The sequence below is a fragment of the Chionomys nivalis genome, chromosome 12 (assembly GCF_950005125.1).
Source record: "Chionomys nivalis chromosome 12, mChiNiv1.1, whole genome shotgun sequence".
Taxonomy (NCBI): domain Eukaryota; kingdom Metazoa; phylum Chordata; class Mammalia; order Rodentia; family Cricetidae; genus Chionomys; species Chionomys nivalis.
This window is the reverse complement of record NC_080097.1, coordinates 34,983,499-35,003,306: the sequence shown is the minus strand read 5'-3', so window position 1 is coordinate 35,003,306 and position 19,808 is coordinate 34,983,499. Positions and strand designations below refer to the sequence as shown.

Here is a 19,808-nt window from a genome sequence, read left to right as displayed (position 1 = left end):
TCTTTGCATTAATTTTGTTTGAGCCAGGGTTAGTGTATGTAGTCAACTAAGGTCATTTCAAACTTGTAATCTGCCTGCACTAGCATCTAAGAACAACTTCTCCCCACAATAGTAGTTGGATTCAACTTTTTACAAAAGTATAACTATAGAATCAAAAGGCAGAGTTAATGTGCAACTTTTTAAAAATATTTTTATATTTTACGTGTACGGCTCTGTCTGTGTATGTATCTGTGTACTGTGTGCATACCTGGTACACACAGAAATCAGAAGAGAGCATTGGGTCCCCTGGAACTGGCGTTAAGGATGGTTGTGTGTCACCATGTGGGGCTCTGGAAACTGAACCCAAGTTTGCAAGAGCAGCAGTACTCTTAACCACTGAGCCTCTCTCCAGCACCTATGGTGCAACTCTCAGTAAGATAGACAAAAGCTTTCCTACGTTGCTGTGTGAATCAATTCCAAGAGTGGTGCTTCTATTCTCCTTTTTACCAAGAACATTTTGGCCAGGTCAAAAATACAAATTGGGAAGGGAAGACTGGAGAGATGGCTCAGTGGTTAAGAGCATTGCTCTTCCAGGGGTCCTAAGTTTAATTCCCAGAAACTACGTGGTGGCTCACAACCAACCATCATGAGATCTAGTGCCCAGGCATACATGCAGGCAGGACACTGTACGATTGGTAGATCGATAGATTGATCGATAGATCGATCGATCGATAGATAGATAGATATAAAAAAAACAAAAATACAAATGGTTCTATGTTCTTTTTTTCTGGTAATTAATTAGACTGAACACTTTTCCAAATACAAACCTGAAAGTAGATGCTGAAGAGAGGTAGCATTGTGTTTGAGAAAATCTTCATTAAAGCTGTACAAATCTCTGTTGACAAATATTTTCTTCATTTCTTGAGCTAGAACTTTGCTCACAATGTCTGGAAGATTACTATGATCAGATACTACAAAAACAAAAACATTTGGATTTGTTTTTCATCTATCCTTTCAGGGGAAAAAAATCAAGTGAAATATTTTTATAATTAGTGTTAAACTTAATGTATATATCCAGAGTAAAATTATTCTATCACCCCTCTGAAACAAACAGTATAGTCTAAAATGCACTAATTTTATCTTATTGGTAAATCACAGGTGTACTACCATTTGCTATCAGGCAAACTCTGATTTGACTGCATCTCTGCAGACTCATTCCTGCCTGGCGAATGGCTGACAGTGTTTCTCATGGCTGCACGTGGATAAACACCCCCTCTTTATACTTACCAGATTTAGAAAATTTAATCAAGCATTCATGTAACCATGCATTATTACTGTCGATGGCAAAGGCTCGTTTAACAGATTGCAACATTAGCAGAAACTTCCCTGTGCCAGAAAAACAAATCAAAAAACCCAGCATCAGTATTTGTGTGTTATCTTCTTCATTTATTTTAGCTTCACTTAAATTCAATTTAAAAACTTAATTTTTAAAACACACTTGTGAGAAAAAGTCAAAGTTAATTTGCATTATCTAAGACAATTTTTGCTTTCCTAAGAAAAACTTTAAAAGTTGATTCACAGAGCCGGGCGGTGGTGGCGCACGCCTTTAATCCCAGCACTCGGGAGGCAGAGGCAGGCGGATCTCTGTAAGTTCGAGGCCAGCCTGGTCTACAAAGGGAGTTCCAGGACAGGCTCCAAAGCTACAGAGAAACCCTGTCTCGAAAAACCAAAAAAAAAAAAAAAAAAAAAAAAGTTGATTCACATAAGCTGGGAGGTGCACATCTTTAGTTGCAGAACTTAGGAGGCAGAGACAGACAGATCTCTGTGAGTTCAAGGCTGACCTGGTGAGTGAGTTCTAGGACAGTCAAGGCCATACAAAGAAACCCTGTTTCAAAAAACCAAAGAAGAAAAACAAAAACTTCACATAAATGTTAAGTTTTCACTGCTGTGATAAAAACACATGATCAAAAGCAACCTGAGGAGGAAAGGGTTTATTTCATCTTATAGCTGAAATCATCATCATCCGGAACTCAATACAGGAATCTTGAGGCAGAAACTAATGCAGAGACCATGGAGGAACTCTACTTACTGGCTTGCTTCTCATGGCTTGCTTAGTGTGCTTTCTTATAGTTCAAAGAATCACCAGTCCATAGGTGGCACTGTCCACAGTGAGCTAGAGTCTTCCACAATAAACCAGAAAATGTTCCGCAGGCCAATCCAATCTGATAGGGGTATTTTCTCAAGTGAGATTCCCTCTTCCCAAATGTAAAACTTTAGTTTGTACTGACATAAAACATGTAAACAATCTGTGTAATTGTTCAAAATACTTTCATACTGGATTTTATAATATTTTAATATGTTGCCCAGCAAATTTTTGAGTAGAGAAATAAAAGGGAATTGGACCTTTTGTGGAAGGTTGATTAAAGCTCTAAAAAGCAAAAATGGATCTAAGTGAGAAAATTGTATCTAAAACAATCACCATTATACAGGCTAGAAGCTGTACTCAAGGTTAAGAGTGTGTTAGTTGGGTAAAGAAGCACAGGCCTAGCCTATGTGAAGCCCAGGCTTCAAACCCCTGCACCATCGAAAACAAAACAATAATAAGCATACAAACTTAATCAAAACAATGTGTTACCTTTTCTAAAATATATTTCGAATGCCAGCAGGTGGGTATGAATGTTGTCAGCAGCAAGGGACTTCAGAGGAGTGAGGAACTTGATGGCTTCTTCTAATGGATTGTCAACCTATTTTGAAGCAGAGAAGAAAATTTTTGTATTTAGAAAGCAGGTATAGTCAGGTGGTGGTGGCACACACCTTTAATCACAGCTCTTGGGAAGCAGAGGCAGTTGGATCTCTGTGAGATCAAGGCCAGCCTAGTCTACATAGCAAGTTTCAGGACAGTCAGAGCTACCCAGAGAAACAAAACAAACAAAAAAACAGCTACACATGCCAAGTTCATTTCAAGTTTTATATAAACATGTACAGATACATAATTTGTATGCTTTCTTATAGAGCCCTGCTGTGGTCTACAAGAATTATGCAGTGAGGTTTCAGCTGATAAAGTAGAAGGTTAATCACCAGAATGAATGCATTCTGATGGAGATAAACCAAGTCACATGATGCTGGGCTTATCACCTTTTGTATAATGACTGTTCTTACAGTAGAGCTCTTGTGAAGCCATAAGTACTCTCTTTCTCTAAGTAGGAGCTGCCCCAAAAGATTCAGCGTGTATAAATTATTGGGCACATTTTTCCTACGAACTGGAATATTGGGACCTTTGGTGAGAAATTAAGTCATACAATCTAAAACTTTGGTTCCCACAATCTAATTTCTGCTCCATCCCCTGAGATAATTTATACAATGGAGAACTACACAGCAGTAAAAATTAATGACATCTTGAAATTTGCAGGCAAATGGATGGATCTAGGAAAAAACATATTGAGTGAGGTAATCCAGATCCAGAAAGATAAATACAATATGTACTCACTCATAAGTGGCTTTTAGACATAAAGCAAAGAAAAACCAGCCTACAGGCCACAACCCCAGAGAACCTAGACAACAAAAAGGACCCTAAGAGAGATATACATGGATCTACATAGGAAGGTGAAAAAGACAAGATCTCCTGAGTAAATGGGAGTGTGGGGGTGGAGGAACACGGGAGAGGGTAGAAGGGGAGACGGGAGGAAGGGAGAAGTGGAGAAAAATGTATAGCTAAATATGAACAATTAAAAAAGTATTTATAAAAAAGGCAGCTCCCTGCAATTATCTTTTATTTTGACATTTGGTCAGGAGAGGAGTCTTTCAAAGAGATCACATTTGAAGCCTTCAAGATAGGGGTGGGCATGTCCAAGTTTGTGTGATTCTTAGCCCTTCCTGATAAGGGGACTGGGTGTCCCAAATTCTCCTGCAGATGACTTGGGAAAGTGCTAACCACAGCTGACCCCTGCTCTAACCCTACAAAAAGCTTCTAACTCCTTACACTTACCCTCACTCACTTCAGCTTACTGATACAGGAATGTAACCAAGAAATTGACCATCTGTGTCCTAACCCTGAGAGATAACAGAAAAAGTCACTGTTTATTTAGCCAGCTCTGGAGGAAGGTAATCCCCTTCACATGGACTGCATTAGGACAAGCACCACTGTTTGGCATGGGCAGTGGGATTTTGTACTCTATAAACATAAAGCCTCCTTGTTCTAACCACTTTGGGTGAAAGATGTAATTTGCATATCTGAGAAGTCCCTGGTGAAAATGCTGACGCGGACCAGATGACACACGTTTTCTTTTGCAGTTTCTCTGGTCACCGTAACAACCCTGACGCTGATCACAGGCCTTCAGTGTGGCAGGCAGAGAGAGGCTGCCGATCACGTGTGCTTCCAAACCTCTAGTTTAATTAATCATACTTAAGAATATAGTATCGTGCATGAACTCCCCTTCTCCCCTCTTAGAATTTAAAGCCTCCTAAAGCAGCCTTTTTGGCTTTCAGTGCTGCCCGGGTGTCCTAGCCATGTCTCCCTGGGGCCATAAAGATGCTGACTCTCTTGGAACAGTTCTTACCTGCTTTATGACCCTGAGAAATTCAAGCTCTGTAACTTTGTGATTACCAGACAATTGCTATTGTGTGTGTATATAAACTAGAAACTGCAGCATGGCAGAACAATAAAGAAACTGGCACGAAGAAGTATGGCGTGAGAGATTCATTTCTCGCCCTCAGACCCTTAGCCTTCTGCTGACTGAAGCTTTCTTTCTGAACCCTGAGACAGCATTGAGGCTGGCCCTCAAAAAGCTCTCGATATAGCCAAAATGAGCACGGAAACATTTAAAACTCTCACCTGTAAATAAATTCAAAGTACATGGTCAAGAGATAGAGAGATAGCACAACTGTTATGAGCACTTAACTGTTCTTCAAAAGGACCCAGCTCCCAGCACTATGTTAGGCAGCTAACAACAACTTTTAATTCCAGCTCCAGGAGAGCCAAAGGTTTCTACTGGCCTCTGTAAGCCACCCCTACCACACACACACACACACACACACACACACACACACACACACACACACACGTAAACAATAAGATGAAAATACATTGCTGCTACAACAAACTTCACACACTGGTGCTCTCTCAGTTCTGTAGATTCTAAGTCCCACACCATCTGCTCAGCAGGCTTAAAACCAAGTCAGAAGCACTGCATCCCCTTTCACAGGTCTTAGGAAGGAATTCATTTCCAAGCCTTTTCTACTTCCTTCAGCGACCCACATCACGTGACTCTGGCCCTCTTCCACCTTGAATGCCAGCAGCACATCACCCTATCCTTATGTCCCATTTGTGACCATGCTGGCCATGTGGGCATTTCAGGCTGATCTCTCTCTCTCTCTCTCAAATAGATTGTTTTCCTCTCACAGAATGCATCTCGATTACAGAACCCCTTCCCTCTGCTCCTCTCAGTTCCTCCCCACCTCCCCTTACTAGAAAACAAACAGGCTTCTAAGGGATAATAAATAAATAAATAAATAAATAAATAAATAAATAAATAAATAAATAAATATATAGTAAGCACAAAACACTGACCCATTCATCCACACACTCTGGAAGCCATAAGATATACGCAAAGGACCTGTTTCAATGGCTGGAGCCTCCAGTTAATCTCTTCATCTTAACTACAGCTAATTACAACCTTAATTTCCTTTGCCATGTACACACTCTCGCAGGTTCTGGGAGTTAGAACATGCCTTTAGAGGACCCCATTCTGGTCTACAATAGTTCTATATATAATTTTCCATTAGCCAAAATTTGCATATTGTCATTCAAACACTAACCAGGGTTCTCATAATGACTTGAAATAACAGAAGTGGCTTCTTATTTAAACATTTAAATAAATCATGGCCAGAACAAGATCACACAGCACGACTTTTACCATAAACAGTTAGCTGTAAACTCAACTCACCCTCTCTAGCTTTTCAGGTGTAAGTTCTTCCTTATGACCGCTGGCAGTTTCTTCTTCTTCTCTTTTTTTCTTTTGATGTTTCTGTTGACGTTCCCTTTCTATGTGCTTTCTCTCTTCTTCTAACATAGCCTTTTTCTGGGCTCTTCTTTGCTTGCTAAGCATTTTCTTCAGTTCTTTAGCTGACAGGATTTCTATAAATATTCAAATGTGTAAAACATGGTTACTCCCGTTTTATATGTTTTGCCTTTTCTATAATAGTATATACTATCAATATAGTTTTCTTTTAGGAAGGGATGGAGTAACTATGTAGAAGGTTTTAGAAAGTATATTCCTGTGGCTAGCCAAACACAGCACACGAGGTAGCCTATAAATGCTGGTTGCATTAATAACTAAAACTAATTAGCTCAACCCTGCCTCTGTCAAGTGGATACAATCTCCAGTAACCTGGGAAGAGTCTCAATAAGGACAGTCTAGATGAGGTTGGCCTATCAGCATATCTGTGGGAAACTGTCTTGGTTACGTTAACTGATGTGGGAAGAGCAACACCATTTCCTGAGCTTGCGTCCTGTACTGTATTATAAAGGAGAAAGGGCTGAGCACTGTATATATGCCGACATTCTTGCTGCTCCTGACTGTGGACTGTGAACAGTTGCTCTAGGTTCCTGATGCCTTGGCTCCCTTGCTATGATGGACCCCAACCTGGATACAGTTCCATCACCTGCTTCTGTCAGGACAGTTTATCACAACCGGAAAACAAACACAGTCTCCTATACAATAAAAAACAGGAAAATCACTTTATCCCCCTCAGTTTCAAGTCATAAAACATGTACCAAGTGTTTCAAGGGTGAGAGACTGTAGCCAATAAAACCTATACTTCTGAGCTACTACATACTGGGCCTCCATTTGAACATTGGCAGTCCAGTGAGTGAAATATAACAGAGGCACTCTCATGGTCAGTAAAGCAAATACCACAAGTTGTAAGAATGTGTATTTTTCCTGTAGTATTCAAAGCTTTTAAATTTTTAATTAAAAAACATATTTTATGCTGGGTGGTGGTGGCACATGCTTTTAATCCCAGCACTCAGGAGGCAGAGGCAGGTGGATCTCGAGTTTGAGGCCAGCGTCTGGTCTACAGAGTAAGTTCTAGTACAGTCAGAGCAACACAGAAATACAAAACAAAACAAAAACATTATGCTTGTGGTGGGAGAGGTAAAAAGGTTAAGACTGGAGGGGAGGTGTGCCCTAGTGCATGTGTGAAGGTCAGAGGTCAACCTTATAGAACTGGTTCGCTCCTTCTACCTTTACAAGGGTTCCGGAAACCAAACTCAAATCATGAAGTTTGTGTGGTAAGAATTTTATCTGCTAAGCCATCTCACAAACCTGAAAAGTCTTTTTTTTTTTTTTAATTACTATTTAAAGAAAATAGTCCACAGACATTTATGTTCTTTCTTAACTGATGTTACTGAAAACAAAATCAAGACAGATAGCTTGATGCTGTGGCACATCCCTGTAACTTCATTTAGGAGGCTAAGGCAGAAACATCAAGAATTTGAGGGCAGCTGGGCAGAGAGAATGGGGGGTAGGAGGAGGCATGCAAGTCGTCTCTTTGGGTTGACCGAGATATATCTGCTAAAGAACATCAGCCCTGACTTTATTTGAAGTCTCCCAGACTTTTTCCTAATGTATCAATAGCCAATACTGTCCCTCATCCATTTTACAGCATACTCTTTTATTGTTAATAGCTGTACAAACATAGGGTGAGACAAGACAATCTGATATAGTATATAGCGCATAACTAAGTTAGCCTTTTCTTTCTTTTTTCTTTTGTCAAAACAAGGTTTCTCTGTACCTAGCTGTCTTGGAACAAACTCTGTAGACTAGGCTAGCCTTGAACTTAAAGATCTGCTTGTGTGTCTGCCTCCTGAGTGCTAGGGTTAAAGATGTGCACTACCACCACCCAGCTAACATTTTTTTTTTTTTTTTTTTTTTTTTTTTTGGTTTTTCGAGATAGGGTTTCTCTGTAGCTTTGGTGCCTGTCCCAGAACTAGCTCTTGTAGACCAGGCTGGCCTCGAACTCCCAGAGATCCGCCTGCCTCTGCCTCCCGAGTGCTGGGATTAAAGGCGTGCGCCACCACTGCCCGGCCTCCCAGCTAACATTTTTATATCCCTAATCATTTGTTGATAATTTTCCTATGCAATATGTTAATATCTGATAATATTTTGAAATTTAGTATTTTTTAAAATCTTTTCATTACCTGAATTTATGTCTTGTTGCTTGCTTTCACTGGTTAAAGGGTTATCATGTAATTTCAAATATATTTCAATTGCTGATCTAGCAGCCTTGAAATAAAAGGTGTGTCTTCTGAGAGTATCTTCTAATCTCAAGAGGTCAACATAAGCACGAAGGGTCATCTTTCTCATGCAGTATGTATGGAAGTCAAATTGATCATCGGTTATCTCAAAAAAATGCTTAAAAACAAAACCACAAGATTATCCCTTACATTTATGTCAATAACCTCTACCTTTTAAAAGAAAATTACAGAAATCCCCCAACAATACAGTCACAGTTGCACATGGTTGCCCTTTTCAATGTTAACACAAAAGGCATCAAGTTTTCTGCACTCAACCTAAAGTGTCTTTTTCACAGCTGCACTATGCTGACCACACCTGATCCCAACTTAAAGGGCTGTCCTATAATTCACCCTATTTCCTCCTATCATAGTTTGTGATGACCCTCTACGCTGACAAGACAAGTATCGGGTCATCTTTTAAACCTGTCAATGTAGTTCTCCTCTGTCCTCCAATAAAAAGCAACAAGACAAGAACTAAACACAACTTGGAAACTGACTCCACGCAGGCTCACGTTAAATGTTTACAAATCTAACCCATCTACCCTCCCTGAGCTGTTGTGAGGGCAAGACTCACTGTTTGTAAGCCTCCTTCCTAGTGGAGTCTAACACTACCATCTGTAAGCCTCCTTCCTAATAGCACACAACCCACCAGGTGAGGCAGAGCTTGTCGATAGGGCAGGTGAACAAGTCTTTTATTTCTCAGTGCCTTAGTGATTTCATCTAAATTATGAATACATCTATACAGTCAGTTTCTTAACGCGACTGTTCAAGCAACACGTTTTAAAGTTTATCCTTATTAGTAAAGTGCTATCAAAGACAGCATTATGACTTTTCCCTATGAAGAAGCTCCATTAACATACCCATATTCCATAAATTTTTAAACCTTAAGTCACAAGGGCTTCCTAACAAGTGCAATGCTTTCATCTAATTTCCAAAGGAATCACACCCCACCCACAAAAGGTTAAGCAGTAGTTCCTTTCATAAAAAGAAAACAATTCACCTCTTATCTACACAAAGCAATTTTATAATTTAGTTTTCTCCCTGAAACATATTTATACCTCTGCTTCCCCACTCTGCTTTGGCTTCTCCAAATTCATATACAAAATGAAGTATTCCATATTCCCTTGGGGGAAAGAGGGTGCTGAGGGTGGTCTAGCAACTCACTGTGCAGAGGATATATTAGCAACTGTTCCTAATCACTTGATATTTTCAGTCATCTTGGTAATGAGAAACATGTTATATATACAGAATCACACCAAATGCCTAAGAGTTTAAGAGAAGAATTCCAAGACGAATAAAAGGAAAACATGGAGACAAGAAACATAAAAATAAACATTACATATTAGTTCAGTTATTAGAAAATTATGTTTAATAACATATTTGAAAATTGAATTTTCCCAATGAAATAAATTAGTAACATTAATTTGACTTATTTTTTTTAAATCAAAGGCTAACATATTTCAAAAAGTTGTCAGTACTTTTCCTTAAGATAAACCAAGGTGACATAAGAATAATACATTAAAATTAAACACAGTTGGCTAAGGGAAACAGAAAGGCTAAGTTCTAGAACATACAGTACGATGAAAACATTTATGGGACTACAAGACTTTATTTAGGTTGAGAAACACATGAAAAGGAGATGACGAGCTTCCAAAGCTATTCTAGAAATATCAGTAGACATGGATTTCAATCCCATTTTAGAAGTCATCTGAAACCACACTCAATCCACCTCTATCAGTAACAGCCCACAGGCTGCCTCTCTCCAGTTGATGTCTTTATAAAGTGGGCGACCAACTTAGCCCAGTTTATTTACTCCATATAGCTCCCAATAGTTTTTTTTTTTAAAAAAAAAAAAAAGCTAGAAGCAATCAGAAAAAGCGGGATACTGCAATGGCATATGAACATTTGCTTTGGAATAAACACGGGCATTGCAGAATACTATATAACAACTAAAGAAATAACCTTCAACCCTTTCTCCCCTGCCTAGCAGACACTGCTGGCAGATGGTCAACAAAGCTAAGTTTGACCATGAACTTTGAAGCTAACACCGACTATACAGCAAGACCCTCTCTCAGCAAAACAAAACAAAACAAAAATTGGGCTTGAATTAAGACTAGTTGGCAAATAATTAAGAAAAGTCATCAAAGTTTTAGAATATGACTTTCTTCAGGAATTCTGTACGGCCTTCTCTCCTGGCCACTTTTCTGTCTGTCATCTCTCTGAATTCTTGGCTCAGACAATTAAGAACTCACAAAAAGGGGGAAAAAATGCCTGCTCTTGAAAATGGTGACTAGATCAACTCAGGGAACACACAACCTTTTCCCATCTAAAGTATCTGTTGTTATAAAGCATGTGATAACTTAAAAAAAGATGCAACAGACTTTAGAAATCCCAAATTATACGGAGTTAGAAATACATATTATATTATATGCAATATATATTGCCCTGACCCAAATATTAACTAGCACACTAAAAGAGATCCCAGTGTTTTTAAAAAGATAAATACTTTAGAGTGTTGCTTTGAATACAACCTTACAGTTAGTACTTTGAAAACAGTTGTTTTGTTTAATAAAACTTAAGCATCAGATTGGACTAGGCCACATGATCTTTAAATGATAATCTTAAAATCTACTTAAAGGGTCACAATGAAGACAGAAAAAGACATTCCAGAATGCTAAAATTTCAAATCCAATTTCTAAGAAACCATAGCAGCATGTGAAAGCTAAAACTGCCTTCAATGAAAAAGTTCTTGATTAAAATCGTGAAAGCACAAAGACCTGCTCCTTAAACTTGCTTCTTAGCTTTATTTCTATTTAAAAAATAAAATGCAAAACTTTACTTATGACAGGTATTTACTTCCTTATTAAAGCATAAGAAGCCAGGTATAAAGTAACTTGGGTATGTAGTTAAGAAATCATCTCTGAAAGCTGGATGTGGTGGTGCACGCCTTCAATCTCAGCACTCAATGGCAGAGGCTGTCAGATGAGTTTGAGGCCAGCCTAGTCAAAAAGTCTCAAAAACAAAAACAAAACAACCCTAAACCTATGAATTTTATACCTTTTGTGGGCACATGTGTATATGTGGGCATTCTTGTTGGTGTGGGAGAATATGACGTGTGTGTAGGTCAGAGAACAACCTCACATGTTCGTTCTCAGGTGCCTTTGACTTTTGTTGGTACAAGGTTTCTCACTGGCCGGGAATTTGCTAATGTTGGCCAGGCTAGCTGGCCCAGTAACTTCCAGGGATCCGCCTGTCTCTGCATTCATGTCACTGCTGGGATTACAGACACACACCATGCCACCTTGCTTTTTACAAGGGTTCTGAGGAGCCAAACTCAGGTCCTCATGATTGCAAGGCAAGTGCTTTTACTGAAGGGGCCACCTCCCCAGGCCAAACTGTGTGTGTTTACTGGGTAGGTTCATGTTGAAACTAGAGGTTGAAACAGGATACTTAAAATCCTTTTTTTTTTTTCTCCTTTTTAAGACAAGGTCTCTTACTGGACCTGGAACTCACTATTTCATCTAGACTGCCTAGCCAGATCCCAAGGGTCTGTCTGTCTCATCCCTTCAGATGTGTGCTTCTATGCCTGTTGCTTTTCTTATTTTTAAAATCAGCGTTGGAGATTTGAACTCAGAATCTCACATATATACAACAAGAACTTTTAACCACTGAGCCATCTCCCTTGTTCCTAAGCTTGAAGTAATACTCTTAAATCTTTCCAACGACATTATGCATTTTCTTTAAATGTATTAAATTTGTTAGACATCAGTCATTAAGATATTTATTTATACTAAACACATTTCTACATACATGTAAAATATGTATATTATTTAAGCTTTTATTTTTAGTATAAATTTAATTATTATAAGTGGCATAAGAAGTAGCTCTTTTCTTGTTTATGTTTCAGATTTTTCATAGAGTGAAATGCCAATAGCGAACTCTGAATAAGACAGTTAATTTTTTAATAAATATAATTAGGCCATATGACCAGAGAGTGATGATTTCTACATTTTAATCTCTGGTAGTCAGTGTAATCCTTTCCCTTCAAAAATATTTTTTAAATTAAATCATTTTTTTGAACTAGAAGTAGTTTACCTAATATAAGAATTTCATTCATGCTACTCAGCCAAAGTCACTATAAACCTAATGACACACACTAGCAAAAGATTTACTTATCACAGTCTGGGAATCTAGAAAATACTGCAAATCATAAAGCAAGACAGGTATCAACATTAAGAATGGGACTTAAGTCTGAGAAGTTTCAACTATAACAACCCTATGAACATTCACATTAAACTTCAGCAGGAAAACGAGTAGGTTTCTACTTGCATCCTTGCTGAAAGTACTAATTCACAAGTGTTTAAAGAATTTATCTCTCATGACAACAGGAACATGAAATCTTTCTATAACAAGCAGGAAGCCTTTGAAGTGGCAGACACTAGTGAGCACTAACATAAGCTACTGATATTCAGTATATTTTGCTGCTAGCTTTTGTTCTTTATTTCTGTGTAAGGTTTGTGTTCAAATATGTGTGTGATAGCATATGTGTACCATGACACATACGTGGAGGTCAGAGGGCAAATGTGGGTGCTAATGCTCACCTTCCACTTCGTTTTGTTTTCTTGGTTCATTTTCATTCATTTATTTTATGAGTGTCTTGCCTGCATGTATGTTTGTATACCATGTGCATGTGTGTTGTCCATGAAGATCAGAAGATCCATCAGATACCCTGGAGTTAGAGTCAAGGATGGCTGGTTATAAGTCACCATGTGGATGCTGGGAATCAAATGTCCCATCCTCTGCAGGAGCAAGTGCTCTTAACTGCCAAGCCATCTCTCCAGTCCATCCACATGTTTGACAAGGGTCTCTTTTGCAGTTTGTGCACTCCAGGCTAGCTGGTCCACAAGCGCCAAGGGATTTTCCTGCTTCTGCCTCATCTCTACCTCCCAACTCACCATAGGAATCCCGGGACTACATGCACCACGTTCAGGTGTTATGGACTCCAGGGATCTGAAGTCAAGTCACTAGGCTTGGACAAGCACATTTATTCACCGACCTACCTACCTCCTGTCCCTTTTTGTTGTGACAGGGTCTCACTATGTCACCTAGGTTGACCTTGAATACTACTTGCAATTCAGACTAGCCTCAAACTTAGGAGCCTCCTGAGTTCTGGGATTACAGGCCTACAACTCCAGCCCCAACTCTGTTCCACAATTTCACCACAGAAATAGAAGCCTGATTTAAACTACAATGTTTGAATATTTAACATATAATCCAAAAGGCTTAGATTCTCAAAGAGAAAATGAGAAGTCTTTTCCCTAGAAATACAAGTTTAAAGGACAGGAGAAACAAAAACAAAACAAAGCAAATCTTGATGATTTCTATAAAAGTTCTGGTATAATCCTAGTTCCAGCTCCCATCAAAAGCCACCCCCTTAGACAGAGCCTTCCTCCAGGTAACCTCCGAAGTTTTGCATGGGAGGAAGGCCAAAGTGACTGCCACGGTGCAGACATCAGGCTCACCTGACTGCGATGCCTGTGGTTTTACACTGCGTCAGCAGGGGAAGAGTGGTGCCGAGTGCCCCACAACTGAGGGCTGCTGAGGACTGCCTCAGGGGTGCATTTGCGGCTCCTTTCCTCCTGTGGTCCATGTAGAAGGAGAGTGCTTCAGAGATGACAAAGAACAGGAAAACAAAAATTCACACAAAGGAAAAGAAAAATGCCCTCACTAAGGCATGTCATACACAAAATTCTCAACGTGAGCAATAGTCTGCAAACTGGCCAGCTGATGCACAGGGTACCAATGTGAGAACAAACATCCTGGGAAGACGAACTGGAGAGAGGCTGACTGTGGACCAGATCCTGATGTTTAAGGGGGAAAGATGTTGCCACTTGCTGTGTGTCCTCCTAGGCTGCTGATGAAAATTAAATAATGGCCAGATGAGGGAAGAGAAAATGTGAATGTATGTCAATCACAGTACAAACTGATTTTACTAGTTTTCCTTTTCTCTTCAGAAAAAAAGAAACATAAACATGTCAAAAGTGTCAAAGAAGTAGTCGTTCACTGCGCACTGCTCACAACAGTAGTTAAGGAACTGTTTTCAAATGAAGCTGTCACAGTTAGTCAGACGAGGCAGATGATCCAGTGTAGACATGTACCTGCTTTCCTTGTCACTTACAGAAGAAACTAGAACGTATGTCCTAACAACTCACCCTTTCCACTTCATGGCATTTTTTCAAGGCATCCCCATATCTCCCAAGGCGCTGACAGGCCGAAATGCATTCTGTCTCAAACCACATACACTGCATTTCATTTAGATTTTCCATGGCAGATGTTCCTTCCTGAAATGGAAACTCGCATAAATGTATGGCAGCAAGCAATAAAACAGATCCCCCAAATCACAATACTTTGTAATTTTTATTTATTTGTATTTGGTTTTTGGAGACAGGGTTTCTCTGTGTAACTTTGGAGCCCGTCCTAGAAATTAGCTCTTGTAGACCAGGCTGGCCTCTAACTCACAGAGATCCACCTGCCTCTGCCTCCCAAATGCTGGGATTAAAGACATGCGCCATCACTCCGGCCTCCTTAATGGTTTTAAACTATAAAGTTTTACTTATTCAGCTCCACTGGGGTGTTCACCACTTTGTGCAGAACAAACTTCAAATTACTAAAGCTATTTTTAAGCATCGAAGATCTTATTTTAACTACTACTTATTTTAACAGTAGTCCTATGAATATTGCCTGTCTTCTTTCCACTTCCTTCCTGCTATTTAACATCTCAATGACTCAAGGTCACTGTTACATCATATTTATTAGTAACGGTTTCAGGTTCTCAATCTCCTTCCTATGGGTTAGGCCGCGCTCGGTCATTTTCTTTGCTCACACATCTGAGCTTAAGAGCATCTGCTGCTTCACTGTGAGTCTTCCACTTCACAAGCTCTCCTGTGTCACACACTATTAAACCAAGTGACACCGAACATGGTGGTGCATGCCTATAATCCCAGCACCTGGGAGCCTGAAGCAGGAGAATTCTGAGTTCAAAACCAGTCTGAAGTACATAGCTTGACCTTGCCTTAAAACAGAAGAGAAAGAATCCTGGATTTGTTGCAAGTATTTGTTAGTTCAGGCTTCAAGATAAGAGGAATGTAAGATACAGTGTGCTTAGCTTCAATGTAGGGCACTGGACTTCTGTCATTGGTCAAAACGGATTTATTTTAAACAAATTTGTATGATTTCAGAAAAGATGAGAAAGGTATACTTATAAAACCATTTTCAGTCTTCGATCATTTTTAAGACTACTTTCTACTATCAGTTCAATTCTTGATATTTATTAAAAGTCTAAAATTTCCCAATGCTTAGGAAGGCAAAAAGACGTCAAGTGTAAGACTAGTGTAAGCTTACAAAAAAAGAGCCTGCCTCAAAAAAAAAAAAAAAAAAAAAAAACCAACAACAAATTATCTCCAGATCTAAAAAATAAGGCTTACCTTATTTCTCCTTTATGGTTATGTATATTTTCCCATTTTCTTTTTTTTATTTTATTTTTTATTTATTTATTTATTTTTTTTTTTGGTTTTTCGAGACAAGGTTTCTCTGTGGCTTTGGAGCCTGTCCTGGAACTAGCTCTTGTAGACCAGGCTGGTCTCGAACTCACAGAGATTCACCTGCCTCTGCCTCCCAAGTGCTGGGATTAAAGGTGTGCGCCACCACTGCCCGGCCATTTTCTTTTTTTAAAAAATAATTTATTTTTATTTTATTTGCACTGCCTGCATGTTTGTCTATATTAGGGTATCAGATAGTTATTAGCTGCCATGTGGGTGCTGGGAATTGAACCTGGGTCCTCTGGAAGAGCAGTCAGTGCTCTTAACCACTGAGCCATCTCTCCAGCTACCCCACATTTTCCATTTTCTTATGACTGTGTCTTCAAAAAGAAAAAATATGATACTTCATCTCAAAAATCTTATTGTTATGGCGCAGGGTGACCTTAGCAGGTCCCACTGCAGGTGGGAGACACAGATACACCATGCGGAGAGTCTATTTAGGGGTATTGGGAGGATATAAGGGTAAGGGGTTATGGAGGAGAGAGATAAGAGGGACAGAGAAAGAGAAGAAAGAGGAAATGGGGAGAAGGCAGAGACTGTCTCTTCAGAAGGACAGAGAGAGAAAGAGGGGGTGGTATCAGCTTGCCTCTGTGTGTGTATGGGGGAGGGGGATTGGGAGTGGGCGGAGCTTGTCTCTTAAAAGGACAGAGTACCCAGGTGACAGGGCAGGCCAGCATAATTATAACTGTAACACTTACCATAAAGAACTACTAATAAAGCATGTGTAACCCTCTGTAAGTCTAAGCTTTAAATAATTTGTAAATGTGATCATTTCACTCATTCACTTTATTCTCCTATGCCCTTGAAGACATTCTAGAAGTCTGAACTTATTTAAATCACTGGACTGAAATTTAACTTAAATCTTATACATTCATTATTACTCTACTTCTACTCCCTATCTTTACCTCCCAAATAGTATTTTTATCTAAAAACCTAAGGACTTTTATGATTCCGTGTTGTCATCTCTTCTACTCTTGACACCTGTGATGTAGTGCAAAGGATGCTGAAGCACAGTACTAGTCAGGGTGTGACCAAAGACTGTTCAATTCCAAAGATGGTCCTAAGCCTCAATTACTTCCCTGTGAAACATCAGATACCTGAGATGTCCTACATGGACACAAACAATACTACTATTCATCCCTCCAGCCCCCATGTCATCATTATAGGGTGGATACATTCTCCAGTTCTCTCTCACTCTGATTACGACTATTTTGCTACACATATACTTCAATTAATATAATCAAATATATCATTGTTATTCATACTTCCTCTTAAACATTTCTAGGGTGACTGAATTTGATCGGTTCATGTTAAACATGCACATGTAAATAACACATTGAACTCCATTAATATGCACTACTGCTATATGTCAATAAAAACTTTAATCAGTGGAGCTGAGTATCCTGTAGCTCAGCTGGCAGAATGTTTGCCTACTGTGAATGAAGCCCTGGGTTCAACACACAGCACCACAGAAAACTGGGCACGGTGGCACAAACTTGTAGTTCTAGCACTCAGAAGGCAGAGAGGAGGATGAGAAGTTCAAAATCATCTTCCCCACATAGTAAATTTTAGATCATCTTTGGCTACTGGAGCCTGCCTCAAAAAGCTAAATAAATAACCAAAAAGATGCTCAAAGTATAAAAAGAGATACAGAGAAAGTTCGGAGAATAGTCTATCAATAACACAGAAATATCAAGAGACAGAATACCTAAAAAGGTCAGGCAGAGTTGGCACATGCCTTTAATCCCAGCACTTGGGAAGCAAATCTCTATGAATTCAAGGCCAGCCTGGTCTCTATGAATTCCAGAACAGCCAGGACTTCATAGAGAAACCCAAAGAAAACAACAACAACAATAACCAAACAAAACAAAAAGAAAAACCACCTAAAAAGAATTAAATTTTTTAAAAATATGCCTCCTTAACTTCTTTAGGAAAAAAAAAACTTTCCTCTCCAAACATGAAGAACATTTCTGTAAACTAAATTGACTCCTGCTGCATTTGCATTTCCTTCCAATATCTGATTTGTTTTCTAACTCTTTGGTCCCTCTGAACTGGTATGTGTGCAATGTAAGACAGGGACACCATTTAATTTTTCAACATAAACGCCCACCTCAGCAATTTTATCTTTAATTTTAAAAGTGCTTCTTTCAAGTTTCCAAATATATTTGAACCAATCTTCAGGCCTTCTGTTCTGTTCTATGAACCTGTAATTTTAATCAAAACCAAGTATCATGTCTATTAGGACACTATTACAGAAGGGACGATAAAAGAAGAAAATATAGGACAAGTATTTAGACAAACAATTTTTAGACAACTTAAATTCTAAAATGTCACAGAAAATACACAGAAAGAACTCTGAGCAATTCTGAAGATGATTTAATAGAGAACTAAAGAGAAGTCATAAGTTATAAAGGAGACAAATTTGTGATACAAACTAAATTTTTAAAGTTTATTTATCTTAAAACAGTCTTACTATGCAACCCTGACTAGCCTGAATCTTGCTATGAAGATCAATTCAGCCCTGAACTCACAGAGATCGGCCTGCTTCTGCCTCCTTGAAGCTGGGACTAAAGGTGTACATCAACACACCCAACACAAAGTGAATTTGGCCAGAGGACCAGAGTTCAGTGGCCAGCATCCACACTGATCAGCTCACAACCACCTCTGACTCTAGCTCCAGGAGTGTTGGGGGAGGTCCTTCCGCTCCTCCAGCCAATAGCCGCTGAGATATCAGCCCATTGGGGCGTGGTCTCTTTCCCTTTAAAAAAGCGGCTACTTCCCTCCTAGCTCTCTTTACTTCCTGCTCCATTCCGGCGGCTGTTGTCTGGGATGGTGATCTGTAAGTATTTTCCCCTTTAAATAAATACCACGCTATTAATCATAATTCCAAACTGGTGTGGGATTGTTTATGACTTACGCCATCACAGGAGCTCTGATATCCTCCTCTGGACATCTTGGGTGCTTGCATTCACACCCACATGCATGCCAACACCACAGTAAGAAACCATATTTGGAACATGGACAAAATGGGATTTTTTTTTAAAGGAATTCTTATGAATTTCAATGATAAACTTAACAAACCATCATAGAACTTTAATTTTAATTCAGATAATTATATACATATATATGTTCTTCCCTACCCTTGTGAACTTGGAGCACATTTCCTCTGCTTCTTTTATCATATTTGCTCGAAGCATGTATTTTGCACATTTGGAATTGATGAATCGATCAGCTGTGTCCAAAGACTGTGCTTCATCCATCCACTTTGCAGCTTCTTTGAGATTACCTATATGCTATAGGAGGAGAGGTATTAGAGAAATCCGCTTAGAGAACATGGGTGCCATAGAAACGGGAAAGAAGTATAAATGAAAACAGGTTAGAAATTGGACATGATGTTATCACAGTTTACCTAGAAAACTAGGTGATTATGAATCCACTTACTAAGAACTGAACCAAATGACTAACATGGTTACACAATAAAGCTACAGAGAAACCCTGTCTCGAAAAACCAAAAAAAAAAAAAAAAAAAAAAAAGAATTCCTTAGGATTATTAGAATATAGAAAAAAATTATCAGAGAATGTTGGGAGTTACTGCTACTTCAGCTTAAAAAAAAAAATGACTCAATTCCAACCACACAAAAATCAAGATTAAGATCTTACCTTGTAAATTTTTGCTTTTATGTAGAATAATTCTATCAGAGTTGGAGTACTAGCAATCACAGTATTAATATACTCCAAAGCCAGCAAATACTGTCCAAGTTTATCAAAGTGCTGTGCCAGGAAATACTGGACCCAGAGTAGAGTTGTTGGGGGTTCCTTTTCCCCATTCTCTGCAAGCAAACAAATATTAAATTGTTACAGGAATACTAAGTAGAGCAAACCTACATGCTTTATCTTCCTAATTCAGATTGAAATCAACCATTATTACTAAGAGCAAA

General features: G+C 39.0%; 1 protein-coding gene across 7 annotated transcripts in view; it reads right to left on the bottom strand.

The window, feature by feature from the left end:
* Naa16 (N-alpha-acetyltransferase 16, NatA auxiliary subunit) overlaps positions 1–19,808 on the bottom strand; it is an 87,924-nt gene that overhangs the window by 37,609 nt on the left and 30,507 nt on the right. For 4 of the 7 annotated variants that reach the window (XM_057786555.1, XM_057786553.1, XM_057786554.1 and 1 more), the window contains 8 exons: positions 19,531–19,700; positions 19,011–19,163; positions 14,485–14,613; positions 8,177–8,390; positions 5,922–6,112; positions 2,615–2,723; positions 1,267–1,365; positions 807–950 (listed from right to left, as the gene is read on the bottom strand). In XM_057786555.1, the coding sequence (XP_057642538.1) occupies positions 807–950; positions 1,267–1,365; positions 2,615–2,723; positions 5,922–6,112; positions 8,177–8,390; positions 14,485–14,613; positions 19,011–19,163; positions 19,531–19,700 (1,209 nt within the window). Of the gene's footprint in view, positions 1–806; positions 951–1,266; positions 1,366–2,614; positions 2,724–5,921; positions 6,113–8,176; positions 8,391–13,794; positions 13,937–14,484; positions 14,614–17,980; positions 18,075–19,010; positions 19,164–19,530; positions 19,701–19,808 lie in introns of those variants that run through there. The other 3 variants (XM_057786557.1, XM_057786558.1, XR_009058135.1) reach the window with 3 other exon arrangements.